General features: G+C 41.8%; 1 protein-coding gene across 10 annotated transcripts in view; it reads left to right on the plus strand.

Annotated features, from left to right (window-relative positions):
- NCKAP5 (NCK associated protein 5) overlaps positions 1-27,344 on the plus strand; it is a 1,103,171-nt gene that overhangs the window by 956,235 nt on the left and 119,592 nt on the right. For 9 of the 10 annotated variants that reach the window (XM_055087128.1, XM_024114998.3, XM_055087144.1 and 6 more), the window contains one exon: positions 27,124-27,225. In XM_055087128.1, the coding sequence (XP_054943103.1) occupies positions 27,124-27,225 (102 nt within the window). Of the gene's footprint in view, positions 1-15,692; positions 15,738-27,123; positions 27,226-27,344 lie in introns of those variants that run through there. The other variant, XM_055087143.1, reaches the window with a different exon arrangement.

Consider the following 27,344-nt stretch of genomic DNA (forward strand, 5'->3'; position numbering starts at 1 on the left):
TAACTAATTGACATGTATACACTAATATGTATAAAATAGATAACTAATAAGAACCTGCTGTATAGCACAGGGAACTCCACTTCGCTGTACAATAGAAACTAACACAACATTGTAAAACAGCTATACCCCAATTAAAAAAAAAAACGGTAGGTTTTATTATTGCTCAGGTTTGATGAGGACAGCAGATGAGATGATTTGGAGGGGCAGTGACAACTTTTTGTTCTTCTGAACAATGCAATTTACCAATTGTAAAAAAATTAAAGAGTATCAGTTTGTACTCAACAGCATTCATACATCACATGCCTAATGCTGGATGTCAATTTTTTAAATACATTAGGAGCCTGGGATTAACAGATACACACTACTGTATATAAAATAAATAACCAACAAGGATCTACTGTATAGCACAGGGAACTGTATTCAATTTTCTGTAATAACCTATAAGGGAAAAGAATCTGAACAAGTATATGTATATATAACAGGTATACAGCAAACTGTGAATCACTTTGCTGTGTACCTGAAACTAACACAACTTTGTAAATCAACTCTACTTCAATTAAATAAATAATAAGCTAGAACATTTCTCATAAAAAAAAAAAAGAAAAGATAGTTTGAAGTTAGTTTGTTACAGGTCCCAAGAGGAAGACAGATGCCATATGTGATGCGATGCAGGGGCCCATGTGGAAGCACCAGGGTTGATCAGGAGAGGCAGAGGAAGGCAAAAATGGGGGCAAGAGGCTTTTATTGTAGTTTTCACAATTGTGATTCCTTCCAGTTGTGGTAGAAGGAACTGGTGAAGCAGGTTAAGCAGGTTTAGGATTGGCTAGTTTGAACAATGTCTGAAGGCTCTGGGGTGTAGGGGCTGCTCTTAGGGGCCTGATATCTAGCCCTGAGGTGATGAAGGCAGAGACCTAGTATGATAATGTAATAGAGAGTAAGAGCCTGAAAGAGAAGGCATTGGAAGGATGTGGGATCTCACTTGGTTAGTTTGCATATGAAAGGCACCCTCCTAGGTGAGTTGTTTACTATGTCTAGGGAAAGGCTAACCCTGGGAGAAGTAGTCTCTCCAGGATCGGCAAGCCCCCAAGATAACAAAGTATTAGAATTACATAAAACAGAAAAGCATGATTAATGCAGTATGGACTTGTAAATTCCATGCATCGTAATTGTTCTGGAAGGGTGCACACCAAATATAAACAATGGCTACTTATGGGGAAAAGAATAGAACTGATGAAGGTGAGGACATTGTAAAGACTTTCACTTTTACTCCATATACTTCTACATTATTGAAGTTTTATTATAAGAACATATTCAGATATTATATATTTTTTTAAATTTAAGACTATTACATGCCACTGATCCTCTTTATATTCTTTTGATAATTACCATATTCTGTTTTTGTAACTCTGAAAAGCTTCAGGAACTGATTGATCAGATGATGGATATGTACCCTTGTGAGTCCCAATGACAGAAAAGTTGTATTCTTTTCACTTCTGCTGGAAGCAATATTAAAGATATTCACGTACCCGGCAGATAGGTTGAACAAGCTCATCTGTGCTATTATCTCTGCGGTGTGATTTGGGGAGTGATTCATGCCCCAGAAATATATCTTTTGCTGTTGGCCACTGAGCCCACATTCCAGCTTAGTCCTTTGTTCTTTGTATGGAGATACTGTTTACCCTCCTGAGTTCCTGGTAGCACTGCAAGGGGGAAAATTGCCGGCATTTATCTGTCCTTAGCACCTTAGCATAATTACCAAAGCACCAATAAGCCAATTTACTCTCCCAGCCTCCTCCCATCACCCTTTCCGAAAGCAACAGCAACAAAAAAAAACAATTCCAAAAAAACCCAAAACCAAACAAACCAGGAGTCCCACTTTCAAGAACTTTCCATTGTTTTCACTTCGGTGCATCTTGTTGCAAAAAATTTTTAAGACTTGGAAAGGAGTTGCAAAGGGTCACGTGGGAGTGGATTTTTCAGTAAAGCCTTAGTGGAGAAATGAAGGACTGAAAAAGTAAAGCTCAGACATTAGGAATGCTCTTCTGCTCCTTTTAGGAAAAAGGAACCAAACCTAGTTCGTGGAAGAGGAGCAAAAAGCTTGGGCTTTACCTGTTGTGTCTTTGGACTGCAGTAGGAACTAAGAAGGGGAAAGTCAACCTCACTAGGTTTTTTTTAAAATAAATAAATAAATAAATAAATTTATTTATTTATTTATTTATTTATTTATGGCTCTGTTGGGTCTTCGTTGCTGTGCGTGGGCTTTCTTTTTAGTTGCATTGAGCGAGGGCTACTCTTCGTTGCGGTGCACAGGCCTCTCATTAAGGTGGCTTCTCTTGTTGTGGAGTACGGGCTCTAGGTGCACGGGCTTCAGTAGTTGTGGCACGTGGGCTCAGTACTTGTGGCTCGCGGGCTGTAGAGCGCAGGCTCAGTAGTTGTGGCACACGGGCTTAGTTGCTCCGCGTTATTTATTTATTTATTTATTTATTTATGGCTCTGTTGGGTCTTCGTTGCTGTGCGTGGGCTTTCTTTTTAGTTGCATTGAGCGAGGGCTACTCTTCGTTGCGGTGCACAGGCCTCTCATTAAGGTGGCTTCTCTTGTTGTGGAGTACGGGCTCTAGGTGCACGGGCTTCAGTAGTTGTGGCACGTGGGCTCAGTACTTGTGGCTCGCGGGCTGTAGAGCGCAGGCTCAGTAGTTGTGGCACACGGGCTTAGTTGCTCCGCGGCATGTGGATCTTCCCGGACCAGGGCTCGAACCCGCGTCCCCTACATTGGCAGGCGGAGTCTTAACCACTGCGCCACCAGGGAAGCCCCAACCTCACTAGTTTTGAAATCTGAAAATTTGGCTGGAGCACCAGATAGAGTAAGTCAATGCCTCTTATGTGTATTTCAACAGCCACAAAGCAAACCCGATGCTATGTGTGCATCCTATTAGAACTGTAAAAAGGAGAGATTTGGTAAAGTTTCTCCAGGTGGGCTGCTCTCCATGTGAGGTCGCTGTACCAGCAGCAGCAGCATCACCTGGCAGCCAGTTAGAAATGCAAGTGATCAGGTTCATTACGTGCCTATGACATCCACAAGCTGGGGCTGGGGCTCAGGGATGGGGAGTTTATCGAGCCTTCCGGGTGAGGCTGAGGTGTGCTACCATTTGAGAACTACTCTACAGCAGAACAATTATTTTTTTTCTGCAAAGGGCCAGATAGTTACTATTTGAGTCTTTGCAGGCTTTAAGTTATCTGTCAGAATTAGTATTCCGTCTGCCATCGTCAGCCAAAGCATCTAGAGGTAATATATAAATGAATAGGCATGACTGTGTTCCTTTGAAATTGCATTTATAAAAACAGGGATTTGGCCCATAGGTTATGGTTTGCAAATCCCTGTTCTAGATAATAATAGCAGCTACTACTTACTGAGTGTCTCTTGTGGGGCCTGTATATTGCTTTTTATAAATCATCTCTTTTACTTCCCCAATACTTCATAAGGTAGGTGTTGTTTCCCTCATCTTATAGGTCTTGAAATGAGTATCAGACTTTCCCAAAGGCATTTAGTTCACAAGCCCAGAATTCAGGCCTTATTTCACTGCAGAGGCCATGCTTTTATTTTCTTTTGACGTCAAATGAATGGAAATTAACTGCATTGTACCAGTATTACTATTATTATGTAAGTCAAAAATGGCTGACATTTTCTTCATTTGGTGAGCTGACTTTGTCATTTTTTTAGTAATTATAAAGGAATATTCATAAATGCTTTTCTCTAGTTAGTTGTTATCTCAGGGTCCCATCTCATTTCCTTTGTAAGATATGAGGTCTCTTAGCTGAGAGCTGAGATGACACCACACTACTTCTGGAAACCAAAAGTGGGAGGAGAGACCTGTCATACAGAGCACTGCCCAGAGCACGCCCACACAGGCCTCAGATGGGGGGCCCGAGAAAAGCACCGGGTGTCTGGGCCTCTAAGGCAGGACCCTGAGGGAAGGTTGGACAGGAGAATGCCAGCAGGAAGCATCTGTTTCTCGGTTTTGTCAGGCGCTGAGCCAGCAGTTACCTGTGGAAAGAAGGCTGTAGGAGGGGTCACCTGAGAGCAGTGGTCACCTCCTGGGCCTGAACCACACTTGTGCGCTGTCCACTCTGAGGAGAGTCGTGATGATATCAACTGTGTGCCGTGAGCTCTCTGTGCTCCACACACCTCACCAAGAGGTTTACCTGCAGCCTCTCCATTTACTGTCATAACGTGCGATGAGGAAAGATTTCTGTTTTATAAGTGATAAATAAAATCAGGCAGATCCCTCAACTTGGATTTGAACCTGAGTGTGACTTCAAAGCCTGTGTCTCAACTACTATATCCTAGTGCTTCTCTAAACTAAAAACAGGTACAGGGTCAACCTTGGGCTTTGTAAAACCCAAGTGACAGTGCCATCAAATCTCAGAAATCCAGCTGAAGTATATTTAAACCTTACCATAGAGGCCTTCACTCAAAAGCAAGAATCAGTAAGCAGGAGACTTTGAGGTCACGAGTCTTAACAGAGACTCAGAAAATCCTAGGAACATTTTAGTGTGATTGTAACTGCTTCTCACCGAATCATTCTTCATAGCGTAGAGCTTATAAGCGTGCACGCTGGAGTCAGACTGCCTGAGTTTTTACCTTGAGCAAGTTATTTTACCTTTCTCTGCCTCTGTTTCTTCATCTGTAAAATGGGACTAATAACCCACATCCACCTCATAGGGGTGTTGTGAGGACTGAAATAACACATAAGGACCTGGATCAGGCCTGACACACAGTGGCTGGGCCTTCATTTTGACGGTTGTTACAGTTGTCATTGTTTTTATATGACTGTACCTCCACACTCTGTCCCCAACTCAATGACAGTTGAGATTTTCCACTCTGTCTTTGTGGTCTTTTCATGCATGAGAAGCGTTCTCTCATGTATCAGCACCTCTGGGGATACCAGAGTGTCTGTTTGCCTCTAAATACAAGCACTTTCTCCTCCCTCACCTTTTCTCTTGCCTTGTCTTTTGCCACCTTGCACAGCACCCACTGCATTGCAGATGCTCACGAAAGGTTTGTTGAACTAAGCTGAACTGAGGTCTGCTCTCAGCTACTAGGAAACACCTACTTTCTTTGTTTTATCCCTTTGTGCGGTCTGCTCTCAGCTACTAGGAAACACCTACTTTCTTTGTTTTATCCCTTTGTGCTATTAACTCTTGTTACCTCCACCTGCCTGATCTCAGATTGGCTGCAAGCCCTGCTTATGGGCCTCCTAGTTTCATTCACATGTTCTCAAAGACCATTAGTTCTGAACGGGGTGGTCCCACACCTTGGAAAGGGGGTATCTGGGGCATCTTGTTGGATGACACAGTGTTTGGGAAGCACTACTGACGTTTCAGGGACTGGAGACGAGGATGCCAGACCTGGTCTCTTGGACCTCACTGCCTCAGAGTTCCCACCAGGCCTTCATGTGTGCCCATGATATCTGAGCACAGAACCTGACCCCATGTCATGTAGAAACTCAGAGTATTGGGGGCATGGGTTTAATAGAAGCTGAATTTTCTCAGCATTCTTCAAGAAAAACTGAACTTTGTTTTATTTTAAACTTTACCCAGAATTGTTCTCTGTCACAGGAAGGCACATCATTGATTGCAGCGGCCCTCACTGTGTTTGAATTTCCAGGACAAGGAACCAGGAGGAGTCTGTATTTATGGCTGTTCCATTGGTGGTGGCTCCACTAGGCAAGCATCTGGCCACTTTATTGTATCCCGCGAGGGAGTAACGCCTGAGCGTTTGCATATCGAAAAGCATATTGTTTATCCTAAATTACGTTTTTTTTCCTTTTATGTGAGTTCGAGTTTGTACATTATATTTTTTGAAAGTAATATGTTTATTACAGTGACAGGATCCAAAGCAAACTCGGTGAAGGATAAAGGTACACAGGGTGAGTCTGGAGACCTGCCACAAGCTTTCCAGACTCTCCTATTAGAGTCACACAGGACAGGCATTGGGTTGTGACAGCATGTGTGGAGTGTCGTCTGCCGGGAAAGCTCGGTAGAGCCTCAGTGCCCAGGACTTTTATTAAGGGCTGGTCACATAGGTACCCTTTACCCAGCATGTATCAAAATTCTAGACTCCCAGAAGGAAAGCAGGTGTTCAGCACAAACCACATTATTTGTACAAGCAGCTTAAGCACAGTGAGCCACTCTGATGAGCTACGGTGGCGGGAGCCCTCCAAAATCCAGATGCCAACTCAGGCCCGCCCTTGAAAGCGGGCCTTTCAACAGAGGGCAGTCAAGCCTGCTATGTTAATCTTTTTTTTCTCTGCAGTGGGTTATATACTACCTATGAATATCATTGGTAAACAGTAAATGGGGAATTTTTAAAAAATACATGTGTTTCCAAGGGGCATTAGGTCTGATAGATTGAGAACCATTGTCTTAAATAAAATAGTCCTTCACCCCCAGATACCCACCCAGAGAACTGGCCAAAGATGTGAAATTACAATTTTTTGTTATTGGCTTCATGTGCCCCAAATCAAAATTTTGAGCAGAGTTTAAATTTTCTTTAATGTGTATTACTTCCTTCTACCACCACTGTCTGTTAGCAGAAGGGGAGCAAACAGAACACTTCTTCCCCTGTATTATGGACAAACCTAGAATGGCCTGCTTTTCTCCCCACTTCTTTATCTCTAAACTTTGTGTTTTACCTGGGCACACTTGATACTCAATAAATGATAATTGTCTCTGCTACTTTTACAATTTTCTCACTACTCACTCCTGTAGCACATCTGAACTTTAATTTTTCTTTTAAACCTGAAAATCTTACTGACTGCTGTTGTGAGTTACAAACATGATTCTGACTTGAGAAGCAAAAATCATTCCAGCGTGAGGGCAAGGCCCAAGGCATGTAATACGAATAAAAGTAGAATCTGGTGTCATCAGGTCACCTCTGAAAGCCCCCTGCTTGACACCATGCTGTGGAATAAAATAACAGCTCCAGCAGGCCCTCCATGAATACAGTGTGAATAAACAACAGGTGTGCTGACTAATTGTTTTCTCATCATGGTGCATATTTCACACGCCATAACTCCCAAATGAAATACCAAAAGAATACATAAAATTAAATGATTCAAAGATTGAAAGGTTTTATCCTTTTTATGGTAGAGTGGGAATCCATTGAAATCTTGAAAAGAAACTGTAACCATCACCACAACTATTGATATCCCTAAATATGTAATATTTATTTTTTGCTTTAAAAACTGACACTTGAAGATGAAAACCACCAAAAAAAAAAAAAAAATGAGGCATGTACACATTCAGGGAGTGTATAAAGCAATCCATACTTGGATTTTACAAAAGGAAGAGATTAATTGTCTCATCCTTCCTGTTAAATGAGCAATTGAAAACTCCAGGGAAGTGTAGCATTCCGTGACAGTGGTCTTCCTTTGACCTTTGCGAGTGAGAACTAGAGCGTGACTGCCGAGAAAGGACCAAATCAGCAGTCACACTTGGAGCCATTTACTGTCCCCTTTGCCGCACACCCCTCTCTGCACACATTTCAAACCAGATGAACCTAACTCAAGTTATGTTAAGTGGTTTTTAGCACATGAGTATGTTGCGTAAGATTCTGTGTTACCATCTGTTGTGGAACCAACCATTTTGCTGGCATCAATCCATGTGGCTCGCCTCTCCCGTCCCATTATCAGCCCAAGGATAGTAGTTAAAATGAAATGTGAGCAACAGTGAAACTTGAAACAGCAAGTCAAGCAGTCCACCGCCTTTGTATTGAATTCTTCTAGTGTTTCCCTTCCTCCCCCATCTGATTTGCCCTCTGTTACACTGGTTGGATGCTGGTAGCTTTGGGGTCCGTATGGAAGAGCCCCGTCACTATTGAATGAATTTCTATTGACTTTGCTGAGGATGTGAAATACTATATTTAGAGATAAAATCAGATCTTTAATGTAACTGAAGAGGTCATTAATGCTTTAACTCTTAGTCACCTCCCCGCTGCCTGGGTTTTCTTTTTTTTCTTCTTCTTCTTAAGGGCAGGCTCAGCAAGGCAGACATGTGAATTGTATCATTAACTAGGCTTGTCATAAACTATGCCATCTTCATTATCATGCATTAAATTTTTGTGGATGGTCATCCTGGAAGTTCATATTAAATTTGGTGGCTTACCTTGAACATGCTGTGGTTCATTAGCCACTCACCTGTGTAGAGACACGGGAGAGAGGGACTATTTGTCTGTGTCCTGTGGGTAGTACAAGGACGGCTTTCACATTATGAATTAAAGTCCACTTAACTGCACTTGAGGTCGAGAAAGTTGGCTTCAGGATATCATCCCACTGATATCAGGTTCCATGATGGCTAATACATTGGCCTTCCTGAGACTACTTTTGCCTCTCAAATTTGTTCCTTCTGGCTGACATTTCAGGTTGACGCATTGAATCAGTCAGGACAGGCTAGGTTATGCTGTGGTAACAAGCAATTACAAAATCTCTGTGGCTTCAAACATCAAGATTCATTTCTTCTTCATGTTACGTGGCCCTCGTGGGTCAGCAGGGGAGCTCTGCACCTCTTAGACACTCAGGAGATAGGACTGATTGAGCAGACACCATCTCAAACATTGCTAGTCGCCAGGCCAGGAAGAAGAGAGTTCTGGGAGATCTCACATCACTGTTAAAAGCACTCTGGTTTGGAGCCCCACCCTCACCGTTCACTGGCCAGAACTAGTCACGTGGTCGCATCCAACCACAAAGGGGTCGGGAGACACAAGGCGACACATTCCCAGTAGGAGAGACTTAGACATACTTGACGAGCAGCACTCGTGACCACCACACACAGTCACATCCTTCTTTCTGTCCTCTACTTCAGAAACTAGAAAGCCATATACACTGTTTTTCAGTTTCTTTTTCTCCTAGAAGAGTCCACATGGTCCTGGTTCTGGCCTGTGAGACCTAAATGGAACTCTGCAATGGGGACTTACCAGAAAGCTTTGGCTTTCTTTATAAAGGGGATTGGACACAGCTGTGGTATTTTTCATTCACACTTATCCCTTCTTCCTATCTGGAAGATGGAGGCAATGCCAGCATATGTAGCAGCCACCTTGGCATGAACTCCCCAGCACCCCCCCCCAAAAAAAAAACATGGCAGAGCCAAAAGATGGGAAGAGTTCGGTTCCTTGATGATTTCAATGAACCGCTACACCAGCCCTGGACTGCCCACCTCCCGACATCTTGCTATGTGAGAAATATAAGCCCCTGTAGGCTTAAGACACTGTAAGTCAAGCTTTCCTTTTTTTTTTTTTTTTTTTGTAGCTGAATGCAATCCTGAGACTGTCCTTATACGTTCTGAACTTCAAAAGAAAAAGATCCCCTTCAAAAGGATGTGTTACAAACACTCCAATATCATTAAAATACGATTTAGAGATTTCTAGTACATGACCCTGTTTTAGACTACTTTTTGTTTTGGTCCTTTTGGTTGGCGTTTCATGTTGGCTCACTTTATCAGTCAGTATAAACTAGGTTGTAAAACAGTAACAAACAACCCCCCAAATCTCAAACCGCCTACCGCTGGACTTCTTGATGTGTGAGAAAACAAACACCTGTATGTTTAAGCCCTTGAAAGTCAACGTTTCTGCTGCTTATAGCTAGGTGCAATCCCTACTAATACAGTCTTGCTTATTCTTGAATTTAAAAGGATGTGTTACCTGCAATCTGTGAATTTTTTCAGGTTTTCTTATGAAGGGTTATCTAGAGAGATGATTCCATATTAATTCTTCCTTAAGAGATCCTAGTGAACTTCCCACGGTCAGCTCCATCCATCTGAAAAAAGAAAACCTGCTGTAAATGTCTTTTACCACATTTTCATTCTCTTTCCCCTTTCCAAGTTGAAGAACTCTCTAAAAGAAATCCTTTAATAAAAATATAAGGCCCCATTCTGTGATTTTTTTTAAGTCTGGTTTTCATGCCTTTTGGGGGTACCTGGGATACATACAGAAGCAAATCTGTTGGAAATAAAATGAAGGAAGAGAAGAGAATATACTACGGTTCTGAAAACTTTATGAAAGCCTTGAAACTAGCTATGAGACTACTTCCCTATCCTGCGAATTGTACAGAATGTGGCTGAAGTCTCTCAGAATGCACAACACTTTAGAAACTGTAACCTGCTTAACATTAACCTTGACAAGTTCAGGTTCTGTCTTGTGAATGAATGAATGCCTCCACTCTTGAGAACTCTGGACCTTGAACATCTAATTTGAAGTAGGATGGCAGAAAATTATCTTTATCTTTCTCTCTCCTTCCACCTTCCATCCCATCCCCATTCTCTCTTTAAATATTTAACAGATTAAGTGAATGACTTTGACAAAAAAATCTAATGAGAAAGTGTTTTCAAAAGCACTGTTGGATTCCTCACTTCTCACCACTGGTGCTTCCCGGAAGGACAGCACTTGGCTTTATGACCATGTATTGATCTCTAATATCTTTATTGAACGTTGTCTCTTCTTTGCCTCCTACAGGCAAAGGGTGAGAGTTAGATAATAGTATTAATTTTCCAGACATCTGCACACGTTTAAATGGCCTTTTGAAGTTTGAAAATCGTTTCTCTGTGAGCCCACCACAGGGCTAAAATGCCATTAAGGTCTCGACTGGAACAATACATAACAATCATAGCTGAAGAGCTCGGCTTGGCAATGAAAAGAAAACTCATTTATTTTGGTGGAGATTCAAATTAATGGAAGGTCCTTGCCCAACCGGTGCCAATGCCTCCAGGTTCTGGAGGTAAATGACAGGACTCAGGATGGCGGAAATCCACCCATCCTCGTTCACATGTGTGGAAAGTCAGAGCCGGGAGTGGTCTCCGTGTCACGCGCAACGTGAGGTGGAGGGTCGGGGGGCAGTGAAGTAATGGTGCTCATAAATATTTTTTAGCCATGGTTCATTGTGTAAATCATAGAAGCCTGTGGTCCCCTTGTCAGAATAATGTTTTGAAATGTGTAAAATAGATGACATAGGATTATAAAGGAAACTGATTATATTGAGGTCCGGTTGCTAAAATATTGAAAAAAATATATGACATAGTATAATACATGTGCCTCATTTCTGAAGCATAAAATAACAAGCTCAAACAGAAGTTCTAAGTTAGTTTTTACATAATGATTCCAATATGAAATTTCTAGACATAGTTTCAAAAACTGTAATGTGACATGAAGATGTCTGTGATTTCTGTCAGTGACAAAGTTACCAGTTGATACCACTGAAGTTTGATGTCTGCCTTTTAGCTGAAGGAAATGCTAAATTTTAGTTCAAGTTTAGTGGAAGTAAAGATGCCTTTTCTTCCTCAGAGTTCACGAATGCTCTGAATTCTGTCCTTGGAATTAACAAGCCCTGAGAATCTGTATTTTCTGTTTCCTGGGACTTGCATGTCTGTGTAGTTACAAGGACAATTATTTGTCCTTGTAACTGCTCATTCCTCCCAGTGGAATTAGTGCAGAGTTTAATATTAGACTTGAGAAAATATTCGGATGACTATACTTCATATTTGATGTCACTTCTGATCATTTCTTAACGGAGCATATACCCCGAGTTTGATTCTATGGGTCGTCTGGTGACAACCACACTGCTTTTTTCTTGGCCCTCTTACAACTAATAACAGGGTAAGGCTAGAAGCACCTTGAAAGGTTTGTTCTCCGCCTTCATACAAGGCTTCCTGGGCAGGTGTTGGGACCCTACCAGAGACAGTGACATTTTCACTGGCTCTACCCAACTGGCCACGGTCACCACACAGAGGTACCTGCTTTATAATCTGACATCTGAAACTCTCTGAGAGGAAAGGAAAACAGGTTTCAAGGAGTCTTGTGTATATTTGCCTTAGGACTCAACATTGGTTCTCCCATGGAACATAGTTTTAAGGGACAGTAACTTCAGATTAACTCCTATAGGAATGTAATTATCAGGGACTTTCTTCAAATTTGAGAAAAGGAAGATTTAAAACCAGGAGAATGTCTCATTTCTTGTGGCATAGTAGAGGAACTGGTTTCGCTTGCCCCATTTCATAGTGATAAAGCAGGCTGTGTGATAAAATGATTATGGCAGCAGTGAGAAAGAATCTAATCAGAGAATTGATCTGTGGATTCCAATTCTGTAAGAGCCAACATCAATCAACATAAATGTCAGTAATGAGATCGGATTGAGAACTGCCCAATTCCTTCAGATGATTCTGGGGTCTAGTGACAAATCCAAGAGGTAAATGTGAAAGGGAATTGAAGACTCTTACAGTCACTCCATTGACGAGCAGCAGGTTACATGGTACTTTGGTGGCACATGACCGAATGGGTCCAGGCTAAAATTAACTAGAGACAGATTGTTAAAGGATTTTCATATTGTAAGATATGTGGTACCAGTACCATGTGGTGCAATATAGTAACAGTTGTTATTTACAGTTAGTCATGGCAGTTTAGGGAGGGGGCAGGAGAAACTTAGTGCTCTTACTTATTGTATCTTTGGGAGGCCATGTCTAGAGAGTGCAGTAGCAAAGGAAACTGTCAGTTCTCAGGAAAGGTTATATGGGATAGAATTCTGAAGTCATCATTTGCCATTTTATACGCCTGTATCGATTGTCTGTCCAGGGTTTTTACAAAGAACTGGCCCTCAACCCTGTGTCATGTTAAGGACCATGGACAGCAACAGGACAAGGGTCAGCAGGAGAATTTCAGGATGGGGAAAACCAGGGCGCATTAAGGCGTGTGGAGTTGCTAAGGAGCAGGGCGGGGACTCAGTGGGGTGGGCAGAGACAGGAGAATGTGAATATAAACTGCCTCTCTGCCCACTGCCACCTGGGGCCATCTTGCTGCCTTAGCGGGAGACTCCTCCCAGATTTGCTGTCCAGGCAGGACTTCCTTTCAGGGCATGGGTGGCCCTCCTGTGGGGACCGGAAAGGGAATACGTGAGAACAGGCAGCAGCTTTGAAGTCGCTCCTAGCATTCTGGTTGTAAAGCAACCGTGACTTAGAAATGACAGAACTGACTTTTCCTTGCTATATGTATTTTTTCTACTTCCGTCAGGTACCCTCTGTTGACACTTTCTGGAGTTTCAAATGGTCATTACTTATGTGCTACCAAAACGGTGGTTCTTCAGTGGAGGTGATTCTCATATTAGGAAGCTGTTTCACGACTGTTTGCAGGGGCAGGCAAGTGTCACTACTTGCGGATAGACGGGGGGGAAAAGCATACTACTCTGTTATTGAAAAATTATATTAAAATTCAAAATTCCACTTTTACCCCAGTTAGCTTAGTAAAGGTTACAAATTAGATCCTCATGGGATTAAGGGGTGTCTTTCAGAGTCTGATGATTATCAGAGAAGGTGATATCCAGGGCCCACTTCGTGGGTGTGGACCTGTGCAGTCACATAGGGGCTTAGAAGGGCCCTGTGCTTGATTTAACGCTGTTCTGTCACCATCTTGAAATGCTTAATGTCTTTTTCACAAATGGGCCCCTGCACTGGGCTCCACAAATTATGTCACTGGCCCTGAAAAAAGCTAACATTTATTGAGCATTTAATATGTCCCAAGCATTTTAATGAATGGAGTCCCTATCACAGCCTTATAAATTTGGGAGTTTCTTCTCTTGAACATCCAGTCTTCAATAAACTCCTGTGAACTAATATTGTTCTTATTATCTATAAAGGAAACTAAGACTTAAAAGATGAAGTAATTGCCCCAAGCCACACAAAGCCAGAATCTGAACCCAAGCAGTCTAACACCTGGGGCCATGTGCTGTCTGGGAGAGTAGCTAATTTGTGAACCTGAACCCAGGATTTATACTGAATGTTGAACAGCTGACTTTGCAGTTATTATCTTCTTTGTTTTAAATATGCCAACGAATCAAGGGTTTGGGTCCATTGGATTACAGTTAGTTGAGGCGTTTCAGTAATACAGTGAACGGGGCTCATGGACCTGGACTTGATGACACTTGATGACACACTGGACGAGATATCTTCTGTGACTCAGTCACCAACTTTCTGAATAAGTGATTCACATCTTACACAATGACGATACCTTTTATGCACTCAAGTTACAGGGTGTCTTATTTCATTAGTTTTCGATCAATAGAAAAATATTTATGAAAAGAACTACAGCATCCCACATAAAACAGCTGAACAAGAAAACAGAGATTTATATGGAGTAAATGATTTGAAGCCCCTGGAATTATTAACATGGGGCATTTGAGGAGAAATATTTGTGGTTTCCAACTTATAGTCTGAAAAGAAAATTATTATCTTTAAAACTAGCTAATTAGTAACAAGTGTTCAAAATGGATCCTGAATTCTAAATAGTAATTACTTCTTGGCAATTTGGACTTTCCCATAGTTTCACAAATGAGTCTAAGGGCAGTTTCTTGTCTCTATAATGCTTTGTAATATTTATAGATCTATAACCAATTTCTTTGTAATAGTTATTTATAGATCTCTAACCAATTCCTCTGAAAAATAAGAACTTGCTTTTGGTATTCTCTGAGATTGAAAATGTTGCACATGTTATCAAATGAAAGGAAACTCAGAGAAAGATTAGTTTGCATCTTTTAAGAAAGTTTCCATCAAAGCAATTTATGAAAATCAATAAATCTGTAGGGATTTGAGAACACAGAATAATTTTAGGATTATGGTAACTGGTGACTGTCTCAGAAGAAAATAGAGAGATTATGTTATTTGTATTTATGCATCAAATATCCATTTAATACTTCACAATTTCCACCCTAGGAGGTTAGGAATTTCTCTTTCGACCTTCTTTCTGGGTGCCTGGTTCACAGATTCATAGTGTTTACTGAACATGCCTGATGAGAGCAAAGTGTTCTGTGCCGGCTGAGTCTCAAGCAAAAATGGTAGGAGCGCTGTTTTATGTCTTGTGGAGGATATGCCTTTTTACTGAACTTTCTGATGCAGTTGTCAGCCCCCTAATCTGTCATACAGATGTTTGTAATATCATATCATGTACTTTTCTCTTGGATGTTACAGCTGAATCTTTAGTCAACTTACTAGAGGATTTGCTGGGGAAATCGAGGAGCGGTTTTGGCTTGAAATTCTGGTGTCATTTCTAGCTCAGATTTTGTTTTCAACAGCTCCTCCTAATTTGCTTGAAACACACAAACACAAAATTGAAATTGAAATATAGAATATATTCAGCAAACTGATAGAAAAATAAAAATAAATCCACTCGACTTGATAAATCCTACGTTAATAGCTGGAAACTACCATTTGCCAAGAAATGACTTAGCTCAGTGAAATGTATTTTACAGCTAATCCTTTAATGTCTGTTTTACATATTACCCTTCCCACTGTTAATATTGAACAATATTGTAAGCTAGTAATTTTATGCCCTGTATTTCAAATTGCTATTAGGAAGCCACATAAATAACAGTTTTCAACTGATTGTTTATAACACCCTGAGGCATTTCTTACCATGGGGTAAAGTAAGAGTGGATTTTTAAAAAACTGCTCTGGGGATGGAGCTACAGAGAAACTGTGACTCAGATCTGTAGCAACAAAGCCTATAAAGCCAACCGAAGTCGTGAGTCTGAAACCCTATAACACACAACTTAATATTAACTATCGGAGGAGCTGAGACTACAGGCCTTGGCCGAACATTCAGCCAGAAACCGCCTTTACTTGATATGTCTTCACAGATGTTGTGAAGTGAACTGGACTCTCCAGCAACTTGTCCCACCAGAACCAGGACTTCGGGCTGTAAAACACCGGTGAGGGCTCATCCCAGAAGTCACCTTCGTCAATGCTCCGATCCGTGTCTTACCCCAGCCTCCCTGCAGGGAGCAGCCGTGAGAGTGACTCTTACAGCCCGTGAAGGTCCCAGTGGTTATGTAATATCCCAAACTCTGCATTTCAATTTATTCTCATCTTTCCTTTAATCATGGCAGGTGGCACCCATCTTATAAATAATTCTGCGTGATTTTTTTTGCGGCGGGGGCGGGGGGAGAGGTTCTCCAAAACACTGACAAGGCACTTTCTCTTCCTAGGAGATTCTCTTCTGATGTCAAACAATAGTCATTTGATGTTAATGTCTCCTCATCGAAGTTGCAAGGACAGGGCGGGACCCAGGTCTGGCTTCCTGCTGGCAGCCTGGATAATCAATAGAACACTCTGGCATCACAGAAGGAGCCACTCTAGTTCTTCAGGATTAGTGACTAGAGAGCTCTGGAATGCAGGCAGCTCTTTGCACAGCCCTAGCATGAGGCGTGAGTGAGGATCCTGGTTGGAAACCCCTGGCACCCCTTTCAGGAAGAAGCATGATGAGAAGGCTAGAAGCTGTGGGTGTGTCCTCTGTGTCCACATTTGCTTAGGGACCCCTCCTGTCTCTTCTTCCAGTGCTTGTTTATGTACCTAAGGGCCATGGAGGCCCACAGCCAAGTTCAGCATTAGAAAAAAATGTGTGGTGTGCAGAGGAAGAGGGGAGGAAACTTGTATTTTGGAGAGAGTGATGGGTTCAAATCCCAGCCCCTCTACTTGCTCACCCACCGCGTGACTTGCCGCAGGTCCCTTGTTGCTGAGACATCCCTCCCCCCTGCTCTCCTCCTTATGAACTCGCCTCTGTCATCTTGCTGAGCCATATGCAGAAAAATGTCACTCTCTCTCATCTCTGGACCTTTGTACAGGTTCTGCCCAGAAAGCCCTGTTTTCCTTTCTTGGTTTCTTCCCCTGAATCATCAGTTCTTGTTCATAAAATCTCAACTTAGCTATCGATTCCCGGGAAAAGCCTTCCCAGAGCCCCCTGCTGAGTTTTCCGTGGCACATGACATTGAGGGTGCCCAGTGGCTTGTCCCACAAGCACCTTTGCGGCAGGGACTGTGTTTGTCCACCGTTATACCCTGCATTAGAGGACATAGTGGCAGAGGACGTCATGAGAGGCCCTGAAGTCTGTGCCCAGGTTCAGATCCCTGACCTGAACAGTTCCTCAACTTCTCTTGTTCCTCAGTTTATTCATCTGAAAAGTGGAGCTCATAATAGATTCTACCTTGTTAGGTGATTCTAAGGATGAAATAAGAAATCTATAAATGCTTGCTATTTTTTTCAATTTTATTTTTCAGTTAGATCCAAGTATTTATATACAGAATTGCGTTTCCCTGAAAAGAATGTAGAGACCTAAGAAGGAAACATCACCGATACCAAAAATATTATCAATAATAATCATTCTCATAAGGAAAGTGTATATGTATATATATATATATATATTTTTTTTTTTTTTTTTTTTTTTTTTTTTTTGCGGTACGCGGGCCTCTCACTGCCGTGGCCTCTCCCGTTGCGGAGCGCAGGCTCCGGACGCGCAGGCTCAGCGGCCATGGCTCACGGGCCCAGCCGCTCCGCGGCACGTGGGATCTTCCCGGACCGGGGCACGAACCCGTGTCCCCCGCATCGGCGAACCCGTGTCCCCTGCATCGGCAGGCGGACTCGCAACCACTGCGCCACCAGGGAAGCCCCTGAAAGTATATTTTTGAATAAATGATTTATGTTTAAGCATAGTATGTGAAGATATCACATTGTACTTAGAGTTATTTCTGTTTTTAATTCTATGTAGTTTATCTTGTTGTCTAATTAACTTATATTGTTATTTTAGTAAGTTGCTTCTACCAAGCTATCATTAACCAGATTTAATTGTAGAATTAATGGTATAAACTCTGCAGTCAGACTGCCTGGGATTTAAATATGATTTATATGACCTTAGACAATATTTTTAGCTCTGTGCCTCAGTTTCCTCACCTGTAAATGGGGATAATAACAGCCCTTACTGTGAACTGTGATAAGGATTTACAAGGATAATATGCATGAAATAGATACTTAGTGCTAAAAAGAGCTCAGTGGTCACAGCTATTGTTGTTACTGTTGTTGTTATGATTATTTCTTTTTCGGTTATGGATTATCTGCCTCTGAGAAAGGCTCTAGGCAGGAAAGTTCCCAAGGCAACATGGTTCACTTCATGGGAGTGACCCAAATTATGGGCTTCGCAGTTAGGCAGAAATAAGCAACTCATCTTGCAAAAGAGACCAATGAGGATATCAATTTCCTTCCTTCAGGGGAAAAGTGAACAGAATGTGGTAGAGTTTGGACTTAGCAGTAGGCAGATCTGGGAGAGAATCCTGGGTCTACCACTTACTGGAATATAGCCTTGTGACACTGGATACCATCCTTAGCATTGGTTGAGTTCTTCATCCCTAAAAATTAAGATCTTAGCTTCTTCCACACAATAGCATGAGGATTCATGAGATAGGATCCAGGAAGGGACTTCACTCAGTGCCCTTCTTCCCCCATAGGGCAGGAGGTAAATCATTTCTTCCTAATAAACAGTGCACTGGACTGCAGTGACCATCAATGCTATTTCCAATAGGCCTGGTAAAAATAGAAGGTCAAGTTGTTTTCCTCCCTAATTCTTTTAGTTCCGTGAAATCATAGGAAAAATTTGTTCCCCCACATGTAAAAGTCAAAAAGCTTCAGAAATCCAGGAGAGTTTTCAAAAATCAAGCTTGATTAAAAATATAAAATGCAGTGTAGATAATTTTACAAAGCAGCAGGGGCAATTGGAAAGCACTTATTAAAGTACCTGTTAAAGTAATTAGTGATAAAAATGGAAATTTCAAGGCACTTCTGTATCTCTTAGATCCCAGAATAGGCTCAGACTGTGCTGAATCACTTCCTCTCTCAGATCAGAGTCACAGAAAAAGACAAAAGAGAAGCTTCAAAGGATTTTTTTAGGATTGGGAGGCAGGTGTGAACCACTCTTAGGAACTGGCTCTTCCCAGGTCTGAGCGAGCTGAAGCCCTTACCGTACATCCTGTTTCCCAACACCTGTCACTTTGCTGTTACATATTAAATACTTCTGATTCCTTTTTGTTTGTTTTATGTAAAGAGACCAAGGGATTTGGGAGCTTGACAGGGAGACCTAAGCCCGTATGGCCTGAATCTTTATTGCACAGAATATTATCTTATTTTTATTTGACTATGTTGCCACACTGACCCCTACCCTCACCGCCCGGCCTCCGTATCACTCTTCCTGTACCATGACCTCTTTTGCATATCCTGCCTTAAAATTCTTCTGTTTTTTTCTCATCTGTGTGTCCGGGCTCCTCATTCACATCATAGGCTCCACTAACGGCATTCTTTGAGTCTGTTCATAGTCAGGACCCTTACATAGTAGATGCTTCATGAATGCTTCTTGTTGGACTAATTAGAGTGGAGACTCGCGAGGGCAAGGTCTGCTGTTTATATCCTCATCCATCATCCTGCTGGTCCTCTCCCAGCAGGACCTCAGGGCACTGTTAATGGAATTTCAGAAGATAGGACAGATTTGAGACACTCCAGTCATCAGTCTAAGCCGCAGAAGCCCCAAATAAACTCCTAGTAACCAAACCAAATGCTCCCTTAGGCAGCCACTGGGTAATCAGGTTGTCATGGTAGCAGGGACCCTTGAAGAAGATTTGAATATAGCTGTGGAATAATTGTTTCAAAAGCCTGTATAACCTTGGATCCCGGAGAAGTAGAAAAGAGGATGCAGAGCCATGTCATATGCAGAGGCACCATCCAGAGCGAAACGGAATGCACTCAAAACAGGTCACAGAGAGACGGATATGCAGGGCAAGTCTGAAAGTTGTCAGGAAAATAATAATTGCATCAAGGACTGGTGTAGATGGCTAAAAAAAAAATTAGCTTTAAAAATTTCAGACTCTGAAGTGAGATCAAATCTCAATGGACATATTTTTTAAAGGACCTCTAAGAGAATATTCAAAAGACATGCTCTGTGTCGCATCAGCAAGATGACCGAATGCAGATATTACGTTTTATCTTTGTATCCCCAAATGGAAATTATGGCATAATTAATTAAACATCAGCTTTTGTCCAAAAATATTTTGTCCTAGGCTCAAATTTTTGTGAATCTAAGAAAGGACTATATAATACTCAGTTACATAATACGCAGTTATGTAATGTTCAGTTTTATAATAAATTCTTAATGGAACAGATGAAACCTCTGAAATGTGAACTAGGGGTCCTGCCCCAATATCTCTTGACGGGGTTTGAAGGGCTGATGAAAGATCACATTTCTGAGTGTGGCAAAATGCAAATAAAAATGTAAGTCTAGTGTGTGAGAAAGATAAAACTTGGGGGGCTTTTGGATGATCATCTGGGGAGTAAAGCTTCCAAAGAAAAATTATCTTAATCAGGCTTCGAGTCATTTTAGGAGATTTCCTTGAACTTCCTTTCAGAGCCTGGTGCATACCTGTGAAAACTGCCTTATTACCCAACAGAAGGAACAAGGCTTATTCACTTGGAGATGTCTTAATTCAAGCCATATTTAGAACAAGTCTCTTAAATATATACCAAACCCACCACACATGTTCTCTACCCCTGTAACAGAGGCTATCCAAGAAAGGTGAACTCACAGGAAAAGCTATGAAATTGGCAAAACCCAAAGATGCTCACAGGATTTCATAATTACGTGCTCCAGACTTGCTTCCCTTGTGCTGGGGTAAAAGGAGATGAAGCACGCTGCCTGGGGACCCAGCATGGCTGCATTGAGGGAGCAGGAGTGGGGCTCTAGGACGCTCTCTGGAAGCTGTGAGTTGAGATCACATCTCCAAGGCGGAGGCAGGACCATGTGAAAACAACGCCACAGCTGACGAAGTGGTAAATTCTTCACCCAAGGAATCAGCCTAGGATCCAGGCCACAATGAGACAGGAAGGAAGGGGGCAGGGTACAACTATTAAAAGAATGACTCAACATTAAGAAGAACAGGATATGACAAAAACCCGTTAGAACCTACTAGGCCCAAGATGGCAGAAGATTTGACTTCCAGTGGACCTTGAGCCTCATCATATGCTCATTGTAATGCATTAGCTAAATGACACGCCCACGGGCGCCATGACAGTTCTGAGGCCAACCATAAAAGAGCAAAAAGTGAGTGATGCCACAATTCTTGGAAATCCCTGCTCCTTCCCCAGAATAGTTGGAATAATCCCTCCCACTCTTTAGCCTGTGAAATTACCCAGCCCGTAAAAAGTAACCACCCATATTTCAGTGCTGCCTGTCACCTTCTGAGATGGCCCACACTGTCTATGGAGTGTGTACCTCTCTCAATAAACCTGCTTTCACTTTAGTACGGCTCGCTCTTGAATTCTTTCCTGCCCAAAGCCAAGGACCCTCACTTGGTGGCCCACCCCAGGGACTCACTCAAGACCTAGGACATGACCATCCTCTCACGCCCCATTTTTCCTACAACTAGATCTGTGAGGGAGGGTGGTTCCTAAACAAGGTCAAGTACAAATGAGCAACCAGCCAAGACGGAGCAGCAGCGCTCAGCAAGGGAGTAAGCAAGAGCGGTTGAGCATAGGCTCCAAGACAAGAAGGGACCAGGAGCAGCTGCTGCTATTGTGTCTCTTGGGGAGGGTGCTGAATGGCTAAAGATACCAATGGTAAGTGGGCAAAGCCCAAGAAATTCTTCCACTCCTAAATACCCTACCGTGAACTTTTTTGAGAGTAGAAAAGTACCTTCTGATGGGTGGTAGAGGGCATTAGGAGTAGAATTCAGGGAAATGTGGTCGGTAAAGAAGGTTGAGCTCTAGATCATTTGGCAGTAGCAGAACTCATCACTTCATAAATAAAATAGGAATTCAAGAATTGTGGGCAGAAAAGCCATCCCGTTTGACCGGGAGACCTTTTCCACAACGGGAAGAAAGAACTCTAGAGAATATAAAACAGGACAGGGTAGAATTCAGGATCTTGGTACTGTAGCATCTACCAAGCTTGAGTAAATCAAGGGGATTGAAGCAGATCAGATTAAAAACACTAATTCACATTCACCTTTTGTGGCTGAACCTAAATTAGCCATGTTGGTAGTGTCCATTAATCAGATATATGCCACATTCACTCTCATAATTTCTTTTTTACAGGTATTTGGTTTTCTTAGTTAGAGGGGAGAATAATTGTATGCTTGATTATGGTATTAGATTAATTCTCTCACCAAATCTGAATGAAGATAAGGGAGCGATGGTTAAACAATCCTTTTTATATGTTCCTCTTTACGTCTGAAATCCTGAAATGAAAAACTTCACACAATCCTTTTCAAACTTTAGGGAGTACATCAATATATACGAAAGCTGCTCATCACCCTATTTCACTTGGTTTTTCCAGTATGGTTTCCCATGTTACCCACATTTCTCAGATAATCTCCTTTTTAACCTCACCTGTGTCACTAAATAATGACTCAGTGTCACCCTGGCCTCAGCAATCACTGCCTTCCAGTCATGACATTGTCTCGGTACTGAGCAAAAATCCAAAGGCAGAATTCTATTAAATGCAACAAGCCTTCACTAAGCATCTGAAGAAGTGCAGCCCCGTGAGGGAGGAGAGAAACAAAAAATGGCAAAGCGGCCCTCCAGCCCCACTCTGAAAGGCCAGGCACACCTTGGTCTCAGTCTAGGCTGCCATCATTAGCTGGAGAGCTGCAAAGCCATCCGGGCTACTGTGAAAGGGGCCACTCCACCTCCATCCCACCAGATAATGCACAGCTGGTCTCAGGTGCAGTCCTTCTCGGCGTTGAATTACAGATTCAATACTGTAAAATAGAAAATAGAGCTGGCTGACTGAAGGCAGAGTAATCCACCAAAAATTATTAACCCAGCTTGTATTTCTGGCCCTGGCTGCTCTGGCATTGCCAGGTCCCCAAAGCTGACCGTGGTATCTTACTTTGGTGTGAGGCGTGTGTTCTGACTGTGGATTGATCTACACCATGGCTCGTCACACAGCTCCTCACCCCTGCCCCCTGCATAGTGACACAAAGTAGGCCTCTTCTCCATGAAGCTGAAAGTACATGTGTGAATATGTGTTTCTGAATGTGTATATAATGTGTGTATATACATAATGTGTGCATATGAATTTATGTGTGTGTGTGTCTTTAGTGACTGCTCTGTTTGCTATAGAGTGCTTATCTCAGAAAAGGGTGCCATCAGCCAGTTAATATTAATCCTGATAACAAACAAACCCCCAAATGATTAATGGCTCAAACCCAGTGTAAGTTTCTTTCTCGTGGAAAGTCCAAAAGAGGTACTTCTGGTCCCAGGGCAGCTCTTTTCCATTGACTATTCAGAAATCCAAACTCCTCCTACCTTCTGGCTCCATCTTCAGCACATGACTTCTGTGATTGCTGTGCTGAGTTGGCTGCATCAAACTGGTGGAAGGGGAAAGAGGGTGGAGCACCGCATGTGGGAGATATTCCTGGGCCAGGACACATATCACTTTTGCTCATACCCCATTGACTGGAACTAACCCTGTCACATGGCCATACCTAACTGCAAAGGATGCTGGGAAATGTAGTCCAGCTGTGTGGCTAGAGGAAACAGGGAATGGGTTCCATGACACCTAGCCAGCCCCTGCCACAGGGACAAAGCAGAAATCAAGGGCTTGGCCTGCATTCTCATGGAGCTGGTCACCCCATTAGGGAAATAGACCCTGCAATACGGGAGCACTTCAGCAATTACGCACTTCAGATAAAGGGCCAAAATGATGGAGGACGTAATCCATCTGGGTGAGGAATCCACTGGGGGCTAGAGATGACAGACAACCCTACAGGCAGGTTTCAGTGCAGTCCTGAACAGTGAGCAGGTTTCAGGCAGGTGGGCAGGAGCAGGGAGAGTGTGCTATAGGCAGACGGACAAAAGCACCAGCTCAGAAGTGAGAGGGGCCCATTCTAGAGACAATGAAACCAGTCTGGCAGGAAGGGAGGGGTGAACAGTTACCATGAAAGGAAGCATTTGAGTGAAAAGATCTCACTGGCCTCTAGTTTGAGAATGTGTGAGGCTGGGAGTCTCTATTTCTAAGACCAAGTGAAATCTCAGTTACTGAGATAGTATAAGAAGTGAAGTGAGGTCAATTTCAAATCTATACTTAGTAATATTGTTATCTCTCATGTCTAAACACACACACAAAGACATACACACACATGCACACACACACACACACACACACACACACACACACACAAAATCATGTCCGAGTCAAATCCAGGATTCATCCAGATTCGTAGGCTAAAGATTTCAAGTTTGAAAATTTTCAGGTGGGAGATTTTATCTGAATGGACACTTATTCAGTAAACATAAACTGTAGGTAGGTAGTCATGTGATAGTGAATTTGCCCTCAAACTAAGCAGGTGGACTTCCTTGAAGAGGCAGGGGTACTCTCCTGTAAGTTATACTCTGTCAATGATTTTAATTGATTTCCTCATTCTATATTCTACTTGAATTAAGGCCAGATAACATCACAACACCAGTTTGAAAAGTAATATTCTCTCTCCCTCTCTCTGTGAGAATTTATTTATTATATATGTATATGTAGAAAATATAAACCTTTCATAAAAATACTTATTATAAAAGTATAACACCTAATGGTATTGTAAGCTTTTGTGGTTATTTAACCATGAAGGATGTTTATGTGAAAGGATGATATTTACCTTTTATTTTCTTACCTACAGCCTTAACACAGAAGTAGATTTTATTTTCCTCTAAGTCAGTTTTTATTCTCCTTACATACATGTAAACTATAACAACAAATGATTCCTTTGTACCTTAGCATTTAAGAAATTACCAACTCTCTTATTTATAGTGATGTGGATGGACCTAGAGTCTGTCATACAGAGTGAAGTAAGTCAGAAGAGAAAAACAAATACTGTAGCTAACACATATATATGGAATCTAAAAAAACGGTTCTGAAGAACCTCGGGGCAGGACAGGAATAAAGATGCAGACATAGAGAATGGACTTGAGGACACGGGGAGGGGGAAGGGTAAGCTGAGACGAAGTGAGAGAGTGGCATGGACATATATACACTACCAAATGTAAAATAGATAGCTAGTGGGAAGCAGCCGCACAGCACCGGGAGAAAAAGAAATTACCAACTCTCAGTTATGACAATTAATTGGTATAAGACTGTGTAAATTTCACAGTACTATCTTATTTATTATCCTTTCTGACTATGGCAGTACCTCTCCCTATCTGAGAGGTAGGTTAAGCAGCTTCTTCCATCCCTTTGTAACAGGAAAGGAATCTGAAACAAAGGGGTTCAATTACACTCTGAGATCTGGTGAAATCTGTGCCTTCAGGCTGAAACTCAGGTTCCCCTTGCCCTAGGATCTGTCCCCTCTCCTTCATGACTTTACCTATTTCAATGGAGAGAACTGACCATTTGCATAAAAATAACTAAAATATAACATCATTTAGGAGGATGGGTTTATATATACACATGTTCATGCAGAAAGCAAAACGATGACATCATATATCTGGTAAGAAGTGTAACCATGAACTGAATAAGAAGTCAGATATCTAATCTATAAGGACTCTTCCCCCAAATCACATGATATACCACTCAAAATCATCATTTCTTTTGTTGAATGTCATTTCCCATAAATTCTTTGACTCTTTGCATATTGATAAATGTGTTCTTAAGTCTTAGAATGTTATCATTCTTTTGGCACTCTCTCAATCCTTAAAACCTATATGTGGGTGGAGAAAATATAGACATCTTTTTCTTTATGGACTACAACAAGCGTCAGTTGGGTACTTACTGAGTCTGACACGTTGTGTGACAGATCCTGGGGCTTAAAAGATCTTTGTTTCTAGAGGGAGCTCCAGATAAGGATTATAAATGTTGTGCAGAAACAACATCCTGGCTCTAGTTACCTATTGATGTCTTGGCATTGTTGCAGAAATTAGAATCTTCAAAATAATGGAAAACCAGATATCTAGGATTTATGTTCTTTTTGGTGAAAGTAACTCCACAAACACAAATTGAGAGAAGCAAGAGTGTAAGTCTGAAGCAAATGATTTTAAGCTCTACTGATAAGAAGGAGAACTGATCCATAGCAGGAAAAAAAAAATGCCTTTATTCCTGCAGATGGATGCAGTGCAGTGCTACCAGAGTGCTTATCCTTCAGTGGGTGCTGAATAGATGTTTGTTGAGTGACTAACTAACCAGGTACACAGGGCTTTCACACAAGTTCAACCTGAAGGAAGTCAAATGGGGAACAGTAAATATGGCTCATTTTAGTGGAGTTTACAGCCCTGCTGACAACATGGTGGATCTGCTGGGACAAAGGGACCCTTGGGCAACCCCTGCACGCTAAGATGATCCTAGCATTAATTATTGGCAGAGAACTAGTCATTTCCCAGATCCACATCAGTATGCAGCAAGGCCTTTCCTGGGAGGAAAAGGAATAGAAAAACTTTTCAGAGGTGAGGGAGGCGTCTCAGCCACATTATTTACTTATTCAATTCGATTTTTTAGTGTCAGAAGTCACAAAAGTTGTAACCAAGACAAACCAGGCTGTAAGTACCATTTTTAAAATGTCATCAGCCTAGCAGAAACATTGGACATAAATCACGAGTTTTATTGTATTTGCAATTAAAAAGATCAAATTTAATATCTACAGAAAAGCCTTAGTAATTAGGATAAAGATTAATACAGTGAAATGTCCCTGGCTTAGCAGGCCACCCAAGCAAAGCTGAAATAAAGAATTGAGTATATAATCGAATAGCATGTGAATATTAATGCACAAAGCCCTCCAAGTCCCCAGATCCCTGATGCAATTATTTTCTATTCACATTAATTGTTCCTAACGGATGACATTAATGACTTTGAGTTAAAATGTGTGCAAGGGAAGATTTCGCAAGATCAGTGCTGTTTAGAAATAAGGTCACTTTTATAATTATTTGCTCAGATTTTAACCACTACTCAACATAATAAGGTTAACATGGTGAGTGCTTTTTAATATGAATATCAAAAGTTAATTTAATGTTAATATCAAAAGCCAGTAAGTGTACTGGGGTATTCACATTTTTCTTGCTATTTCTTTTTCCTTACTACTTATTTTCCAACACATACTGACAGACTGTGAAAGTGTGGTTATTGTTTGTAATGTGTAATTGCACATGTGTATATATAGAACACTGATAAACTCAGATAAACTTTTCTGAGTTAGGATATGTTATCTAATCTAGAAATGTCAACTCTTTTGAGATTTACCTGTCCAAGGCAAGAACTGAAACAAACAATTAAATCAACACTATTCAAAATTTCTGCCTGTTTTTACCCAGAAACTTCACTCACGCATCTTAAATCTTTCAACCGGGGATTTGCTCTCAGATGTGGAAAGAAGCCGGAGTCTGACGCACTCACGAACTGATGTTGAAATGCACGTGAGTTTCCCTGTCGCCTTCAGAACGCTGGTTCAGGTTGTTATTTTCCTTCCTTCCATCAGAGGTGATGTCACACGTGAACCATAAAGCGCATCCTTGAAGCACTGTCAGGCAGATTA

This window comes from Physeter macrocephalus, chromosome 2 (genome assembly GCF_002837175.3).
Source record: "Physeter macrocephalus isolate SW-GA chromosome 2, ASM283717v5, whole genome shotgun sequence".
In the NCBI taxonomy this organism is placed as follows: Eukaryota; Metazoa; Chordata; class Mammalia; order Artiodactyla; family Physeteridae; genus Physeter; species Physeter macrocephalus.